Source organism: Motacilla alba, chromosome 2 (genome assembly GCF_015832195.1).
Source record: "Motacilla alba alba isolate MOTALB_02 chromosome 2, Motacilla_alba_V1.0_pri, whole genome shotgun sequence".
In the NCBI taxonomy this organism is placed as follows: domain Eukaryota; kingdom Metazoa; phylum Chordata; class Aves; order Passeriformes; family Motacillidae; genus Motacilla; species Motacilla alba.
Genome location: NC_052017.1, coordinates 30,076,714 through 30,095,617, shown reverse-complemented (window position 1 = coordinate 30,095,617; position 18,904 = coordinate 30,076,714). Strand labels below are relative to the sequence as shown.

At 35.3% G+C, this 18,904-nt stretch overlaps 1 protein-coding gene across 19 annotated transcripts in view; it reads right to left on the bottom strand.

Annotated features, from left to right (window-relative positions):
• Positions 1 to 18,904, bottom strand: part of HDAC9 (histone deacetylase 9) — a 459,669-nt gene that overhangs the window by 55,721 nt on the left and 385,044 nt on the right. For 18 of the 19 annotated variants that reach the window (XM_038129895.1, XM_038129893.1, XM_038129906.1 and 15 more), the window contains one exon: positions 5,114 to 5,232. In XM_038129895.1, the coding sequence (XP_037985823.1) occupies positions 5,114 to 5,232 (119 nt within the window). Of the gene's footprint in view, positions 1 to 5,113; positions 5,233 to 18,904 lie in introns of those variants that run through there. The other variant, XR_005256087.1, reaches the window with a different exon arrangement.

The window sequence follows — 18,904 nt, the reverse complement described above, 5'->3', positions numbered from 1 at the left end:
CTTCTCTATTTACTTATTATTTTTATGGAATGGTCAAGATTTAATGAGCAATTATGTAGAATATTTACTTGAACAGTAAAGTGATCTCAGTGGCTTGCTCTAGTGCAAGCATTATTCTAAGGGCTGCTCTATAAAACAAAGAGAAAGTACTTCACCTCAGGATAATGTTACACGGAGATCTTCAGCCAGCAGAGCTAAATTCAGAAACAGTTCCCATACAATATCTAACAACTTGCAAATTTATGATCAGAACTGACAGATATTATTCAGACTTGTTCACTCCACAAAATTCAAATTGTGTGATAATACTATATGTTTTAGCAGAAAATGTAAAAATTAACTGTAAAATAAAGCACAAAATGTATCAGTTCTATCTTCAGTAGTTCTATCTAAGGATCATCAGCAACACTGTTGAGTCAGGGATGGAAAGAAAGACTCTAGTCTTCAGGTGGATCAGATAGCTAACTTTAACAAAAGTAGCAGGTCTTTTATAATGTGACTCATTAAGCTGATACTTGATTGGTCTCAAGGCAGAAACATCTCACACTATTGGTGCGCTATGAATAGCACACTGTGGAAAGCCATAACTATAAATAATGGTTACAGAAAGAGAGATAATAATTGTTTTAATTCTTTCCTCTAAGATTCCCAAGCTCAGCCTGGGAGAAATGATCTCTGTTCTTTCTTTGACTGAACTAAGACTCTCCACACATCAGGATAACAGGGAAGAGTAGATTTATACTCTTTAAGCATATCCCTGCTACTCTAAATATAAAATTCCTTTATTCCCTTTACTTCTTCCACCATTATTTTTCTTATATTTTATTTTCAATACAACTTTTATTACTCCAGTATAAAAGTGAATTTGATAAAAAAATATGTTTTGATAATACATGTTACATGGTGCTGATATTTTGTGCTATCTTACTGAAAAAAAAATAATTCTAATAATAAAAAGAAACCATTGAACTAACCAGGAACTGAGGCATATTTTCCTCTCACCTGATTATATTTCACAATAAAATTAAAGGATTTTCACAGTCTCTGATCTAGACAAAGAGATCCTAAACACTTCAGTAGTTACTCTGCATAAAGCTGAGAGTTCCCATGCACCAACTTTCACCTTACATCTTGGGGAACCACTTAGCCAAGCAACAGGGACAGAGCCATGCTAGCACTGAAGATGGACTTGACATTGCAAAAGGTATTCCTATTCCTCTATTTCAGCTAATGAAGTTAAGCTTGAGTCATTACAGAAGGGGCACAGAAAGCAAAATCTAGGATAAGTTGCCTGAATATTCCTGACAGATCATACCAGATATTAGAGAAGTTCCTGAGCAAGAGTTGGAACCTTTAACTGATGCAAGACCCTGGGCCAAGAGGACTACCAGTGAAGTTTAACATGATATTTGCCTCACTTTCTTTCCTTTGCTTTTTGATGTTAAACTTGGTGCAGTTCCCATAGCATAATGCCACAGGCAAGGCAGTGTCTGTGAGTAAAGATAATATTTTTAGCAGACAGAAAGTTTTTATTTGGAAAAAAAAAGTCCTTTTCTGACACAAACTCTTTTGAGGGGGGAAGACCTTCTTCAGGGCAAAGCGATTGTGAATTCAAAAGCGTACCTGTTTCTAATTATGCTAGGTGGCCTTTCATCAGTGTTGTCAATAAAGCTTGCCTTTCCTTACTAAGATATTAGGAATGTAGCTTGTACCAAAGGACTGAGAACTTCCCAGCAGCAACAAGTTCTGCCATATGTCACCAGTCATATCAAATCTTTGAAGCCCTTTTTGTACTTAAAATAATATAAAATCCATCAGAAACTTTATGCACATGGGTTAAGTATATATTTCAAGATGTGTATGTGTACGTAGGTGTATTATCCAAGCACCTTTTGAAATCATAGCACTTCATTAAGAGAGAGGATTGGCACAAAGAGCTAACATAAAGAAAAATGTGCCTGTGAAATCATCAAAGTTTGGGTTGAAACAAATGTTTTACTTAATGTTCATTCTCAATTCTACATTGCACCAAACAAATCTGTTTCACAGACAGGTAAAACTTAGTTAAATATTGCTTAGTTTAGTGATAGGAGGAATTGAAAAGCCACTTTGTAAAAATAGGGAAAGTGATCTGAGAAGTGAAATAAGATAGGAAAGATTCAAATTTCCCTTCCAATCTTTTTTTAACCACTACCTCCTTTTTTTTTTTTTTAAATGGACCATTCGTGATTTCATTACTTATACAACTAGAGATAAATTAGGAAGTGAGATATCTCCAAGCTCTGCTATCATCACTGATCTCAGTTGGCCAAATTCCACTCTAGAGGAATTGAGAGTCACCTCACTGTGAGAAATCCTGACATGTACAACAGACTCACAGACTTAAAATCAGCTGCAAATATACATATATATATATATATATATATATATATATATATATATATATATATATATGATTATTTTGTTGCTGACATGTTTCTTTACTAATGAGAAATGGCAACTCCTCAGTAAATAAGATTGTATGATAATATGGAAAAAATTAAAATTCTGGGTTAAAGCAGATTACAGTTTACATTTCTCAAACTGTGCAGATTTACCAGACCATTTTTTGTTGAATGTAATAGCCTGCTATATGGTTACTCCAAGGCTGTAATTAGTTAAATCTACTATCCTCAATCAATGATTTTTACTTTATAACTTGGGACAATTGATTGGTTAATAAATTTTAATTTTTTCTCTCAGATTGTACTGTGATGGAAAGACATAAAAAAATCATTACCAAGTATCTAGTAGCTTCTAAATGCTCTTTAAGAGCAAGGTTGGTAGCAAAGGATCTATCTTCTCTCCTTTGATCTCAATCTCTCCCTAATTTGTAAAGCTTGTATTAAATCACAGAAATCAGAAAATTCAATGTATTATGTGTACACAAAGTGCTAAAGATTTATAAAGAAAGAATGTTTGCAGGTTTAGCTTAACTTGTTGGTGTACAATTCCTAATTATTACAAACCAATTACATTAAAACTTTGCACAAATATCTATTTTAATGTTCAATATGAAAGTTTCTCTTTGGATCTTTTTTTTTTTTAATAGAATGTTCTTTTTGCTACATACCACATATAGTATGTTATGTTCTAAAATAGAATGGTGGAATGTGGAGAATTTTGTTTTGGGGAAATAATAAATTCCTTTGGATCTGTAAAAATGGCTTTATTCATCCCTCAGGTGCATGATCGTTATCTGAGTCTATCTTGGCTTTTCTCTTAATTTAAACAAGAGCCACCTACATTGGCTTTTTTTTTTTAAGCAAAAAAATCACCTTTTTTTTGCTTACAGATACATATGCAGAAGTAGTGTGCAGCCTCCTATATTAGAAAATGTTTTAAGATTTCTTTAAAAAAGTTATGAAGAGTTAATTAATTCATGGATAAAAATTAACAATAATTCTGATATCAGACAGTTTCTCTTTGCTGCAATTTCTGGGTAAATTGTTGAAGTTACTATGCCAGAATATTATATATGCCAAAGCATCTTGCATCCTTAAGGGACACGTAGAATACCTTCTCAGCAGCTAAATAAAGATAGTTATATAATGGTTCTCAACAAAATATCTAATTATTACCAGCTGAAATTTCCCCTCCCTGCCACACAAGGCCATGGGATGGTGCAGCTGACCAGGAACCACATATGGAAAAAAAAAGCGAGTAAATCGCTCACCTCTTCCTGCAAAATGTTTTACCAAAAATCATAATACACAGGGAAATGATACTCAAACATGCACACTGACTGATATGTTTCTTTCCTCTCCAGTGTAACCACTGCATTAAGCTGAAAAGCTGTGCTAAAACTCAATATGTCTGACTTGCAGCCAAAGGGATATTCCATTTCCAGCCCATTTGAGCATTAGCACCTGTGTAAGCGTCTTTGGGTAGACCCCTGCACTGCTCTCGGCATTCTCCCTTTTCACAGCACACCCTTAGGGACACTCACTCTATTCCTCCATCACTTTCGCTGGTATTCAGGGGAGCCTGTTTAACATGCAGTGAAAATTAAAATAAAAAATATGCATATCCGCCCTGAACCTCCTGAGGTAAACAACAGCTTTGGTCTATTGATCTGTAACAAAAGGCAGAGGTTAGAAGGACAAAATCCTCTGGAGTCCATTTCTGCAGTGTTTTAAATGCCATTAAGTCTCATTGACTTCTCCATACTTTCCCAAGGCATTTGCCATTAGCAGCAGAGGTCCATATTTAATAGCTGTTGAAGTGATATTATAGACTGAATACACTGAATAAAAGTAGATATACTGGAGAAAATTATTCACAGCATTGCATTAGGAAACCATTTTTAGTTGTCCCACGCAAAGTAGTTGACATAAAGCAATGTTACATTGCATATTCTGTACAGAGAATTACTACATCACCCAGCCTTGCTTAACATCCCAGGCTCATAATCAGTTTGGCCACAATGTCTGGTAAGAGCTAGGGATGCTGGAGTGTTACAAATGAGATGTATCAGACAGACCTGTCTTTCAGTAAGTATTAAATCTCTGCCATAAGCAAACATTTTGAAAGACTGAAATGGACATCCAAACATTGAGACCCAGCAGAATAGTCTTTTAGAAAAATTTGGCCTTCATAAACACTGATGTAATTCAGGATTAATGCCACGGAGCTGAAAAGATTGCAATAACAAAAGAGCAATATGAGATTGGATTTAGGCATCCAAAGTCTAAAATCTCCAATATATATTTAAAGGGAGGTAACTTACTCCAGCATTTGGAAATTGGGGCCTATTGAAAAGCACGAAACCTCTAAAATGTTATTTGAATGCCAGAAAAGTAATACTTTAGAAAGCCAAGACAAAAATGCCAAGAGGAACATAAAGGAGCGAGCCAGGAACTCTAACATGTTTGTTTCCACCTTGTCCATGAGCTGGGCAAGCACTGCAGCTCTCCAGGCATCTCTGGGTATTGACTGCGGGGCAGTCCCTTCTCACAGTGACACAGCTGTCATCTCACAAAACAGAAACACGGATGTGAACTGGACTTATATAATAAGGTTCCTAACTAGAAAAAATACCAGCTCAGAAAGACATGGTAATGGCAATACATACATTTAGCTGTGACTTTGTACCCGCCCAGCGGAGGGTCGTGGCCTTCCACAGCATCGAATCCTGCTGACACCAGGACAATTTCTGGATCAAACTCGTTGGCAGCTGGCATAATCACAGTCCTGTAGAATGCAAGAACCCAATGTGATAAAATTAAAAGAACTTCCATGTTCATTATACAAATTGTCACAATCAGAAAAAAACCACAACACAAGATATTTTATTTTCATTAAACCAATCTCCATGGCAGCTGTTCAAGTTCAAGGCTTCAATGAATTTCTTTCTATAATCACTCTTTTTTCTTCTGTATGACTGAGAAAAAAAAAGGCAGGTACATGTGAAAGCCTCTAATATTACTTACACATCTGTGTCTGTTTTATCCTGCTGCCTATAAAAAGCTGCCTCTTCCAGGGAAGTGACTAATGGTTTACAGAGAGCTCTCAAAGCCTGAATGGAAACCCGGACTGCTCCAGTTAGTGTGAACTTGGTGTAAATTTGAACTATAAATTTCTTTTGGGAAAATGTTTGCTTTCCAAACTTTTTTTTTTTTTTTTTTACTCCTTAACATTTTTAAATGTTTGTCGAGGTGGGGGGTGACTCTAGCAAAGGAAAAACATGAAATTCCCTTAATCAAATCCAGACTATGCTGTCAAGCCTTTCCAAGGTCAAGCATAACAGGAATGTGACAACCACGAACTAGTGACAGCAACCCCTGCTGGTGTCAGAAAGATAATTCAGCCCTTTACAGTCACAAAGATTCCACTTTTTTAACCCCTTCCTTGACAAATTTATGCGCGGATATTTTATCACTTTGATTTTGCTCTTCTCCAATCTCAAAGCCTGAAAGCTGTATTGAAGGAGAAGATCAGCCCCTTTGCTCTGCACTTGAAAATGTGTTCTTTCAGGCTGACTCCAAAGGGAAGGAGTAAGGATACCTTTTGCACTGGTTTGACAAACACTAAGCCTGTAATGGCTGTGATAAATCAGGGGGACATAGCTAATACTAAAAGGCAAATACATATATAAATGTCCTATCCCAGAAAAATTAACTCCAGAAAATCCCAATCGATCTGCACTGGTCAGAATGTAAAGATTAATTTTGTGCATGTGTAATGCTGTTTGTTTAAGTTCAATGTTTATTGTTTATTTGATAAAAAAACTTAGCCCAAAGAAACCATATTTTTGCTGAAAAGTTTAGGTTTTCTGTGGAAAAAAAGACACATTAATGATATTAATAGTTCTCTAGGTTTTTCTTTAGTTTAGTTTTTGATCTATGCATTATAAACTTTATTTTGTTTTGTTTGCTTCAAAGGTAATTTTAATATCAGGAAAATGTTCCCTTCACTTCTTAATCATGAAAAAGGATAATTCAGATGAAGCAAAAAGTCTTTGTCAGAGCACGCATAATTTTAATGAATATAATTTTACATTAAAAAAAGGATAGAGGCCACTTAAAAATTTTTGGTGATTTTGCTGAAATTGCACCACAAATATCTACAGGCAAAGTGATATAAGTTGTGAAATAGCCCTTTTTTTACAAGTCATTAGTAGGAGGCCTCTGCTGAAATATGGATTCCAGTATTGAGCACTGCACTTCAAGAAGGACCTAGACCAACTGGAGAGATCAAAAGCGAAGAAAAGACTTTTAAAAAACGTACCTTAAGTGGATAAATAACATCATTATAATTATTTGATTTGCATAACATGGGAGCAAACATGGTAAAAGTGCACAAATATGTAAGTCGTTGCAAGAGGAAAGAAATAACCTGTTCTGTACCCTGTGGACAGGACCTGAAGCAGCTGCAGCAGGACATCTGTACTTCAGACACTGGAACAAGCTTTTAAATACTAAAAATAAATAATATAAAAATAAAATTTTTAAGAAAATTGGAGACTCTCCATCTCTTGGACTTTTTTATAATAGCTGAAACAAATATCCACCAAGGTTGCTACAGGTTCAAGCTGACATGGTCTGGAGGCAGGCAGTCAATCACTCCTCCTCTAGGCTTTTTTTCCTATTGTTCCACGATATAGAACTCTCTAACACACAAAATACACATATGAATACTTACATTAGACACTACAGTGACTGAGATTTTGCAGGCTAATCTCCACAAAGCTAGGGAACAATATCAGGAATAAAGGCCTCATATGCAACCACGTCTTATCTTATGTACATACCTTCTGACACTCTAATTACAAATTCATTGTCTGAAGCAACACATACTTCCCAAACTTCCCCACGTCTGCAACACATGTGGCATGGATCCTGATCAATGATGAGGACTGTGGCTGATACACAATCTTCATCTGTCCCCATAGCACCATACATCTTATAGACTGAAAGAAGGAGGGATCCTATGAAGAACCCTCCCTATCTGAAGCCACTTGAGCTTTTGCCCTCCTCCTCTCCATTCATATTTCCTCAAATTCAAGTCAGGCTCTGCTTTTTATTTCTTCATGTCAAACAAAGTGGCAGCACCACAGAGTACAGCACAGACTAAGCTCAGGAGTCAGACAATGGAGTTTGTTCAGCGCAGAGAAGCTCTGCAAGCTCAAGTTGCTGAGCAGTAATAAGCCTCACCAGTCTAACACGCAAAGAAATTTTTAAGAGTCTTATAATTTGGAACATTGGGAAAAATCTACCACACTTCTACCACATTTCAAGACCTTGCTCTTAAGCATAAAGATGTCAGCACATTTTTTAATAATAATGGGGCAAAACAATGCATATGACCCTTAATCTCATTCATAGAAGCAGCAAAAATTGTTTAGACACAGTTTATTCAATTTTTTTGTCAAATAAATATGTCTGACATTAAAACTGCCAGCCATACTGAGTAGCAATAGGAAGATTATTAAACACTGAAAGCAAGGGTTTTTAACAAAGAAGCAGGAATAGCTATTAACACCATCTTTAATAGTGCTGAACAGGAAATAGTATCACCTTCATAAATCTCTACAGAAATGATGTATAGGAATCTCAGCTCAAGAAATGAGAAAGCTGTAACACTATAACTGGAGGTGGCATTTAGAATTCAGTGTTCTGTTACTGCTTTCAGTATTACCTGAATTCACTTCACCAAAATAACAACTAAGAGGGCTTTTTTCTGAAAGAAATAATTTTTTCTTTCAAAAATGTACAGTGTCTGTTACATTTCACCAGAAAAATAACATCCTACTTTTGCTGTATTATTGTCTCACAAACTAAGACATAACTTACCTACTGCTACTTTGCACACAATGTACCAGAAGAGGTAACCTGTATGCCCTGTGTTCTTTTTCATCCTGCACAGTATTGAGGGAAGTGGAGTTTCAGAGCTCATCCATCTTATACGGTTCATCATTTAATACAGAAGAACCTTTAAGGACTTTTCTTTTTGAAAGATATCATGCAAAACTAAAAATTTCTTTACTGTGACAGCAAGCTTGACTCCTCTCTTAAACATCTCAGAGTGTCCCTGGTCCTTGTTACAGAACTCAAGGCTACTATTTGGTCTTTCAAAAAGATGTCAGCTAAAAGTATCTCAATTGTAAAGACCATATAGACCTTTGGTTCCTAAATCTCTAATCCAGTCTTCTACATTAATCTACAGACATTTAGGTGGTTACTCTTCTGAATAAATTCTATGATATATCCACTCAGAAAAGAGCAACTTAACATCTGAAAAACAGTGTTTTTGTTTGGAGCTTATGTATTCAGGACATCTCTAGTGTTTGTCTAGCCTTGGCAGTAGCTGCTTTGTGACAAGAAACACACATGAAAATTCTTTCACAAAAATGACAGAAACTTTCCTATCTTATGAAGTTCTATAAGGAATTATATACACACGCATTTTAAAATACAGTCTTAATTTCACCAGGACATACATAAAGCCTTTTGTCATTTGTCACCTCTCAGGATTTAGAACCTTCGTATGAGTGAGTATGAGTGAGTGTCTTTAGGAAAATCACAGAATCACAGAACCATAGAACACCTTGGGTTGGAAGGGACTTTTAAAGATTATCTAGCCCACCCCCGCCCTGCCATGGGCAGGGGAAATAAACGTTTTGAGGTTGGTAGTTGTAGAGAAAGCCTACAGAATGCAACATGAAGATCACTTCTCCCTTTTAAACAATCTTTTCCTACCTCAGGATGGTTGGACAGGCAACTGATCCCTTTCACTATCTCTTGGGAGCAGAAAATCATTGGACTCTGCATCTTTTCTACCTCTTCTACACTCTGAAAGGCACAGCAAGGAGTAAAAAGGAGGAATCATCCACTGACTACCTCCTCAGGAGCTCCTATAACCATGTCACTTCCCTTCTCAGCTGCCTAAGAAGAGAACCCTCTGAATCTGATCATAACAGAAAATATATTGGGGTGTGTTTTTTTAAAGTAGGCAAATAATATTGGTCATAAACTAATATATATCCATGTTAACCTTCCCAGATTCCTCAGACCAGCCCTATGCTCAGAAGTTACGCTGCAGCTGGCAGGATTTGTTACGGTGCAAAGGGTCAAAATTCTAATCACCAGAAATCTTTGCAAGGGTGCACCAGCAGCCTTGGGTCTGTATTCAGACCCTGCTAGGAACACTGATTATCTTATGCCCAGCAGGAGTAAGAAATATGATTTGGCTTCTGGCCATGGGTCACCAGACAGATACGGACTGGGGACTGGCAGGCCATCACTTCTTTTTGAAGCCAGTCTCCAGCGCTTATCAGCAAACTGAAGTTAATGCTAGGATCCTTCTCTGACAAAACAAGCAGCTTTTGTCAGAAGAGAAATAGATTTTATTCTTCCACTATGACTCACACTCTCCTCCACTTCCTTCTCCAAAGAAAATAAAACACATAAAAGTGATATTTATTTTCTGTGATCTGAATAATATAGAAGCATAAATACTTGGTATACCATATTCACCTAATGATGACAGCAGAGTTACAGGGGCATCTTGCCTGGCTGACTGTTTCTTTCTTTTCTCATTCATTTTCATTAATAAACATGTCAAAACCTGAAAGCTTGAGCAGCTGCATCACAGAAGTTATTTATCTAAACCTTGCAGTTAGAGTGAAACTGTGTCTTCCAGATCAACGAAAGGCAGATTCCTCTTTCAGTCTGATGGTACTGGGAACAGAGCATGTATCTGGGAAGCTGAAAAGATTCCTTTTTGTCTGACTAGGGAGATTTCCCCAAAGAATTAATATGTTCCATTTGGGTATGCTGCTGTCTGCAGAGAAGCCAAGGGATGGCTTCCAGTTGGGTGTAGTTCTAGAGAAAACATCAGGCATGTGATCCTCCCCTCCCCACCAATCTGAACATCAGATGCAAGACATTAAAGCGATTCTACCAAGGGACTCTGTTTCTTTTATTTTTCTATGCTATTTTTGTACATTCAAAGCACATGGCTAGGATGCTACCAAACATTTGTTCTCCCAGAAGAGACTGCAGAGAAGTACCCAATGCATAAACGACTCTCTAAGCACCACAACACAGAGCTGGAAATCTCCAAAGAAAGCTAAACTTATGCAAATAGCTACAATTCTTTTGCTGTGTTGTTAATTTAAAAAGGAAACGAGCAGGAATACCAGCCCAGGACAACAATTTATGTAACAGAAAAATAGTCTGTGCTGTTCTGAAACTGCAGATTGGAATAGCTTAGTAACATAAATTATTTGCTCTTTCCCTAAAATCCTCCAGTGTTTTTATTCAGTGATCTCAAAGCACTTTGAGAGCACTGAAAAATGGAAAGGTTCATATCTTCAGCTGGTATAAATCAGTATAGCTGTTTCTGATTGCATACTCCTCTAAAGAGGCATTTCTTTACCCACTTCACAGATGAATCAGCTAAAACTAAAAGCTGGTAAAAGCCTTGAATAAATTACCCAGTTGTCTCTTGAAAAACTTTGAGAGAAAATGCAGAAGACTCTAAAGTCCATAACTTCAACGAGTAGGGAAAAAAAACCAAAACAATAAATGCACTACTATTTGTTCAGTTATACCAGACTTGTATTTTGCAAGAATATAGATATATACAATGCATTAGTGCTATAATAGTGGAGATTTAGCCACCAAATGGAGACCTAGTCAGTTGTTTGAAAAAATGCAGGTCTGCCTACAGTTTCTCAGTTTCACATCATGCAAATAAAATACCAAACAATCACAATGCTGTCCTACCTTAAAATTACACAAGGTGAAGTAAGTTGTTGAATGTTCCATGATAAAAACAGTTAAGAAAGCATTTAAAAGATTGCCCCTACAGGTATATGGAACTTACAGTATCTATTATTTTTATGTGCTGTTTCCACATGTTTTAATGTAACACAATATCAAGTAATGTCGTCACAGAAAGCTACACAGAATTTCTGTACAACTCGCACATAATACTTTTTTCTGCATCAATTGATTTTATAATAGTATCTCTCCCTAAAATTTTGGTTTAATTTCACAACATTCCTTTGTGCCAGTTCTGTTGTCAGCCCAAGTCCATCAAGACCAAACTTGAGAACATTCCCTCAAAACTCCTTGATGACTATCATCTGACCATCAGCTTTGTTCTGGATTTATCCTCCAAGGCATACCAAAATTCTGCCAATTTTTTCTGCATTAGTTTTTAAGGCATATATTTTATAGAAGTTTTATCTTCTATATTATTTATTTTCATATGTTTTCTTTTATTCTTCTAGGTTTAATTTTTATATCTTTTTAATAATTGTATTTTTTCTTTTTTTCTATTTTTAAGAACAGTCAATACTCCTGTCCTTACTTTTATTTTATAGTTACCTTAATTGCTTTCTGGAGATTAAAAAGTATATTTTTGTTTTTTTCTTCAGGGGGCAAAAGGTACCACATCAATATGAAGTCTGCAGTACTGCCAATCATGTTCATGTCACTGGGATTTGCATATGGTTTTGAATTTAATCACATGCCAAAATGTTTAAAGGGTCAAGGTCTTCCATGGATGCGCCCATTTAAAGATCATTTATAAAGTCAGCAATTTTAAATGTTTTAATTGCAGGAGTATCTATGTGCCACTGAATAAAAAGTTTTAGAAGCACTGTTTGTTTTCTTTCTTGCTTGCTACTTTTTTTTCTTGCATTTTTTAATGGCTTTTAAAGACATTTTCAGAGCCTAAGGCTATTATTAGTGGGTTCCTTTTAAAATGAATAATTATTTTGGCATCCTTCATGTAACTTTCCTGAATTCTTGCAGCTGGAACTGCAAGATCTTATGCAGTCAAAAAGATTATGAAATATTGTCTAAAATATCTGCTTATCCTTTTATTTTTTTTATTTAGAAAGGTGGTTTAAACGTAATTATAAGGACTCTTCTACATTTGATCTATAATATGCCTCAGTCAGAGTCTCTGAACTAGTATAGAAAGGACCAAAATAAGGAAAAGTTGACAGAAAAACTATGAGAATAATTATTCCTTTGTGTTTTACAGAATGCACTTAAAATTTAATAGCATAGTCAAGTAAAATTATCCAACTTCTTGAAACACAGACAAAAGCATAAATACATGTACTGTGCACACTCATGGCCATATTCAAAATGGAGTAAAATTCAAAGGCAAGAGGTAATAGGTAAAGGGATTAGCTAAAGATCATGGTAAACAAGCTTCAAAAATCATGGGCCCAAGCATGTCTCAAATGAGTATAGCTTTAAAGAAAAGGTTACATTAAAAGGCAAGTTTGCAAGTATCAAAGGAAAGTTTACAAACATAAAGCATTCTATGGAAATATAGGCCAAAATAATACCAACAAATGCAGGACACAGAACACTTTTATCCTGAAAAACAGAGTTCAGAAAATCTGCATTTTCTATTAAATATTCCTCTGTCTTCTCAGACTCTTGTGGAAGCACTTATATAAAAAGAAATTACCTTTTAGTTACTTCTCAGATCTCAAATAAAACTGGTTGGTAACACGCCATTCTTGTGAACAACTTATTTACTAAATTCCAGTTGTTAGCTAAAGGACTGATGTGGCTTCCAAGAGCTGCACAACTGATGACATATGAGAGGGAGGAAGTAGAGATTTAATTTGCAAGACAGAGTTTAAAATAAAAATAACCTAAAATAGTATCTCCAACACTGAGAAAGCAAAATGCTATAAATATGGAATCCCAGCATTTAAAGGCAATTATTTTTCTATCAAAGCCATTCTAACTTGTATGGGAAATGGTACTGACACACGCATACACACTGCTAAATTTTACCACCAAGTACTGTTTAGGATAACATTTAGCTTTCATGGTGTAACATGTTTCTGCCAGAAAAATCAATTCAATGCTCATTACTCTGTTCTATGGAAGAAAAACAAAGTAAATAATTAGAAGCTTTTCTGCCATAAATATAATAACCACATGTAGGGGTACCTCTTCTGTTTAAAAATTTGTATAATCGTTTAGAAAACATTTTACATTCTTATAAAGGCTGAAAATACTACAGTATTTTCTATAACAAAATAGCTATCAGTTTTGCTTTTTCACTAAGTAATTTGTCTCAGCAGTATTTTATCATAAAAGACTTGGCCTAAAATGTTAACATAATAAACTAATAATGCTACTAAAACTGTTCACTACTGCCAGTAATCTTAATAAGATTGCTCATAGAAGGTGTCGTGGTATCAGAAATACTTAAATACAGAGGTACAAATTTGCCTCAATGTGTCACATTTACAGAATTCTCAAAATAAATGACAGCATGACATAACCTCCAAGGAATTTCTTACATCTACAGAAAAGCACATTATTTTGAGAATATTCTACATTTCGGTATATTTTAGGGTACTTGAAATTTTTAAAATTACTTATCTGTCTAAGAATAGTATAAGAGGAAGGAAAGCCTAGTACCTATTTTACTGACATTCCACAGGAATGGTAGAACTGGGGAGAAGGAAATGGTGCTCTTTTGGATAAATTAAAAGAAGAGGACTCTAGAGCATGAGTTTGTCTCTAGATCCAAAATCTACACTCCTTGTTGGGGGTATAGCATACACCTCGATGCACAGCAGGAATGAAGAAAATATGCTACCTAAAATTTACTTTTATTGATTATACAACAGCTTAGTTTGCAATGTCAACAATCTGCCTACGTCACCACAAATGATTATTATATGACAAGTGTAAAGTAGTTTTCAGTTCTTGCAAAAATGAGATGTGGAAGAAAGGGAGGGAAAGGAAGGTAAATCTGATTTTAAAATGCCTGGACAGAGGAATCGGAGTGGTTGTGTTTTTCATGGGAGTAATAGGTTGAGTGGATAAAAAGACAGAGAGATCCCTTGGAAAAAGCTCTTTCACCAAGAAATTTTCTTAATTTCTGAAAAATGCATTTTGCCCTGAAGGGGATTTGTTTTTTCCTTTTAAATGAAAAGAAAAACCCCCATTTTCTAGAAATCAAATTATTTATCAAGGTCATAGCCATTTGGAAAACTATAATTTTCTACATGCTGTATTCATCAATATGGTTGTGAATAAAAAGCACATGAAGTTGTCTTAAATTTTTTCTCAGAGGTCTCTACATATTTTCTCTTACAGATGCTTTCTTGCTCTGTCTTATATTTTCTTCCATAGACTCATAACTACTTTTAATGGTATTTTCTCTCTGGTTTTCTGGTTTATCATTAAGCAGGAAATTCACAATTTTCTGGATAGCAGCTGCCACTTTAGTCTGCATTGTCACTTTTCCTTTTAAGTAACATTATTTGGAAAATTGCCCTTATGACTAGTATTTTTCTGATGTTCTGAAGGGAAGATGCAGACATATGTTATTTCCTCCTATTTTTGCTGAAGAGCAACATATACTGGAAAACAAGGAACATATAGGCATTTTCCTACACCCAAACCAAATTAACCATCAAGAAGTGCCCTTGATGTTACTTGATACTACAGGCAGGATATTGATGCAGCAACAGCATTTACCACTTCCGTATAAGCAAACACAGGTATGTGTGTCTGCTTCAGGCTTGGCAGAGCCTTGTCATTGGAGCTGGGGCCACTTTGGACCAACTCATTAGTCAAACTCATTTGGACCAACTCAATACATCTAGCATGCATTTGAACAGACCAGCTGGCCCTCTTTCTGATAGCAGAAAATACAGCTTCCCTCATATAATAAGGCTTATTACGAATGTAGAAATTTAGTACAAAAACTTCAAGTCTTCTCACTTTACCTAAATTTGATGTCACTTAATGGAACCCATACTGATATAATTTTATTGAGGATTTAGAAGAAACACTTACAGATAATGTAAGGCAACCCAGAAAAGCACTTTTCAATCCCTGCCCTTTCCTCCTCTCTCTTCCTTCCCACTCTCCTAGAAAATTCTCAGACAGAAAGAGAGGAGATGTTTGTGGGACCAGGGGGAACACTCTCACTAATGCATTAATCCCAAGGTACCACATGGTGTTAGAAACTACAACTTTTTCTGGTGCAGTTTCAGCTACTGTTTGGTTAGAAATGTGATATGGTGTTGGCTCTGTGTAGCTTGGAGGAATCCTGTCTCTTTTGTATTACTCAGTCCCTGTTCTTCCTTTACACTCATTTTACTCAACAAAATAGAGGAAATCTGATAGACTTCTAAGACAGAGAAAATTGGATGTCAGCACTTAGAGATCAACGGAATTGAACGCGACTGGAAGGACTCAATTCACAAATAAAAGTACCAGACTTGTTCAGGGAGAATCATCAGGTAGGCTGTTTTAAAATGAGAAACACTCTTCTTCAAGAGGGTTACACTTATAACTTAAAGTCTAAAGCCAAAGAAAGGGTTGGAGAGAACTAAGGCTTAGGGAAATATGAAACCAAATATGACATGTTGAGAACAGGAATTTTTTTCTGGTTTCAGTAGTATGAAAAAAAGTTTTATACATAAAATTCAAAGGGAAGCATTTTCATCTAGAAAGAACTTTAAATATTAGGGAATCAATGTCACAAATAAGAAGTTTAATAAAATACAAAATTAGTAAAAGAATCTGCATCAAAACAATACCTGAAACAAAACCCAAGATGATCAGAAGATACTGAATCAGCTTCAGCGAAACTCAAGTAATAATAGTACAAAAGGATACATATTCCATTCATGGGCACAATGAGAAAAAAAGGATTTGGAAAAAAATTAAAAATAAAATCTCCAAAAAAGAACTGCACACAACACCATAGAGTTCAGGAATAACATGACTCCTGCATAAATGTTTCAGTGCTTTTTTAGTAAGGTTTTTTTGGTTTTGTTTGTTTGTTTGTTTGGGGTTTTGTTTGTTTGCTTGTTTTTAGGTTTTGGTTTGGTTTGGTTGTTTTGGTTGGTTTTTTTTTTGTTTTTTTTTTTGTTTGTTTGTTTGTTTGTTTTTTGTTTTTTTTTTTTGCAAGGAAGGAACAGTGACCAGCAAAGTGCTTAGAATCTCAGACTGAAAAACAAAATATGAAATTGCAGGTATACTGCAATGTGATTTAATACTTTCCTTAGGCTTCCATTGACTTTTTGGAACCAACATTTCTCCTAGCAGATTTTATTTGACATCTGCAAAAGAATTGCAGAGTCTTGTGGTCCTAGATCAATCATAACTCTCTCAGTGGTGTATACAGAAGAAGCCTTTTATCTGTGCCAGGCATTTTACAGCAGGAAGGCAATCCCACTCAGCCCAAGACAGTCATATTGACACATTGCTATTCCATTTGCCAATACACTTGCACCAACTCTTCATGTTGTCAGGACCTCTGAAGAAGGACTGAGAAAAAAATCAAGGTGAAGCTTGGGATTTAACTTATAAGCATCTAAAAATTACATTTTGACATTTCTGAATTTGCCTTTCCCCAGTGAACTTACATCCCTGTCCTTCTCTTGAAAAACTGAAGTGCTCACACCTCCTTCAATAATTTTTGGATCCTCTTTGGAGTGATAAATTGGATAGTCTCCTCAACAGCATGAAACAAAAAATACTTTTTCTACCATATGCTACAGCAATAAAAAAGAAAGCTGTTTCTCATTATTGGCTGGTCCATCCTCATATAGTCAGTTGTCTTGGAAACTGAGATTGAGTCTAACTTCAAGAAAATGTAAGAATGAACGGAATCACATAGTTCCTTCTTTCAATGTCCATCTCAATTTACAGTCTTGGAACTAGCAACAAAAACATCCCTAAGCACGATTTCCAGTTCCAGATTTATTTTTGTTGCACTTCTCTCTCAGAGTGAAAATCAAAACAATATATTAACTTAGACTGGAAACTTCAGGAAAATAATAATGAAGTTTCAGAAAACATTGAAATAAATGTAAGTAAAATGTACATTCAAATCTACCTCACTTAAAAATAAAATAAAATAGTTCTTCCAGGTTTGATATTTAGATGACACAATATATAGGTATCATGGAATTCAAATTCTTCACTCTGTCCAGAAACTGGACCTCTTACTGAGGTCAAAATATATTTAATAAAAGATTAATTTTCCAAGTATTTTAGAAACTCCATCAGGACTTCATAATCATTTCTCTCCTAAGGATCTGACTTTAGTCAGCTTTAGTGTACTTACTGCAATTAAGTTACCATTACTTTAGGAAACACTTCTGTCATTTCTTTACTTGAAATTGTCAACAGATCTTGTAAACTGTTTAAGGGACTAGTTAAGAGCAGCACTTTTCATGCTGCTACCTTTGGATTACCAATAGTCTCCAAAACACTGAACAATAACTTTTGGCAGTGAGTTCTTCAATTTCAGTTGCCAATCTAGATTTAAATATTTGGAATTGTACACCAGCTGAGAAACTTGGCATACTATTCTCATCTACTCTTCATTAAAAAACCCTTTCCAACATGAAATTGCCAAACCTGTCATAGGGAGATGTGCAATTACAATGAATAGGAGGAAGTTTTTATCATTGCTAATACATGGGAGGTGATCCAGTAGATTTTTAAGTTGTGATCCCCTTCAAGAAAGGTTAGAAGATTCTTGGCACCTAAGCAAAAAGAATTTGTCAGCCTTTCAGTATGAACAGCTAAGGAAAAAATTACTTATTAAAATCTGTACTTCTTGTACTGTGTTGCTGTAAGATAGTTCAGTCTTTGGAAGAAAAAACAGAATCCTTAGTATAATATCAAGGGAACGTAAAGAATGGCTGTTTATATAATCACTCAAACTGCAGTTCTTTTCAACACTTTTTGAATTGTTTGAATTTGTAAGATCAATCAAATAATATCTAAAGTCTAAGTTTTGTTTTCACACTTATTGGATACTTCAGGTATTTTTTCCTACTTTTTTTAATCCAGCTCTGTGCACCTCATGGATACCATTAGCCAAGCAGCTTTCCAATGAGTTCCCTCTATCAAATAAATAATTTGAATTTTTTATATTATTTACCCAAGTTAGATTAAAAAAGAAATTAGAGTGGCAAAAATATAATAATAAATTTCATGTCATAGCTGTTAAATTGTTAACAATGTCTTTATTTTATTTTATATCTTGAAATATAATAAATCTGGGCTTTTAATTGGAAATCTTTAAAATGAATTCCAGTCTCAAACATCAGTTGGTGCTCTGACACTGGGAATACTGGCAACCTATCAGTCCAAGTGAAAACCCAGTTCGGAAGGAAATAGTTATATTTGAAGAGACTTGATTGTGGAATGAGAACTGGTAAATCTTACTTGTTACAATAAAAAGTAATCCAGCTTTCCCATCACCTCGTTGCAGTACTTTTTCCACCATGAAAAGCAATGATAGAGATGAGGACTATCAAAGATAAAAGAGTGCTTAAAAATAAGCTCATCCTGCCAAGGCTGATACATTCATCTCTCTCTGGCAGTACTACATTCTC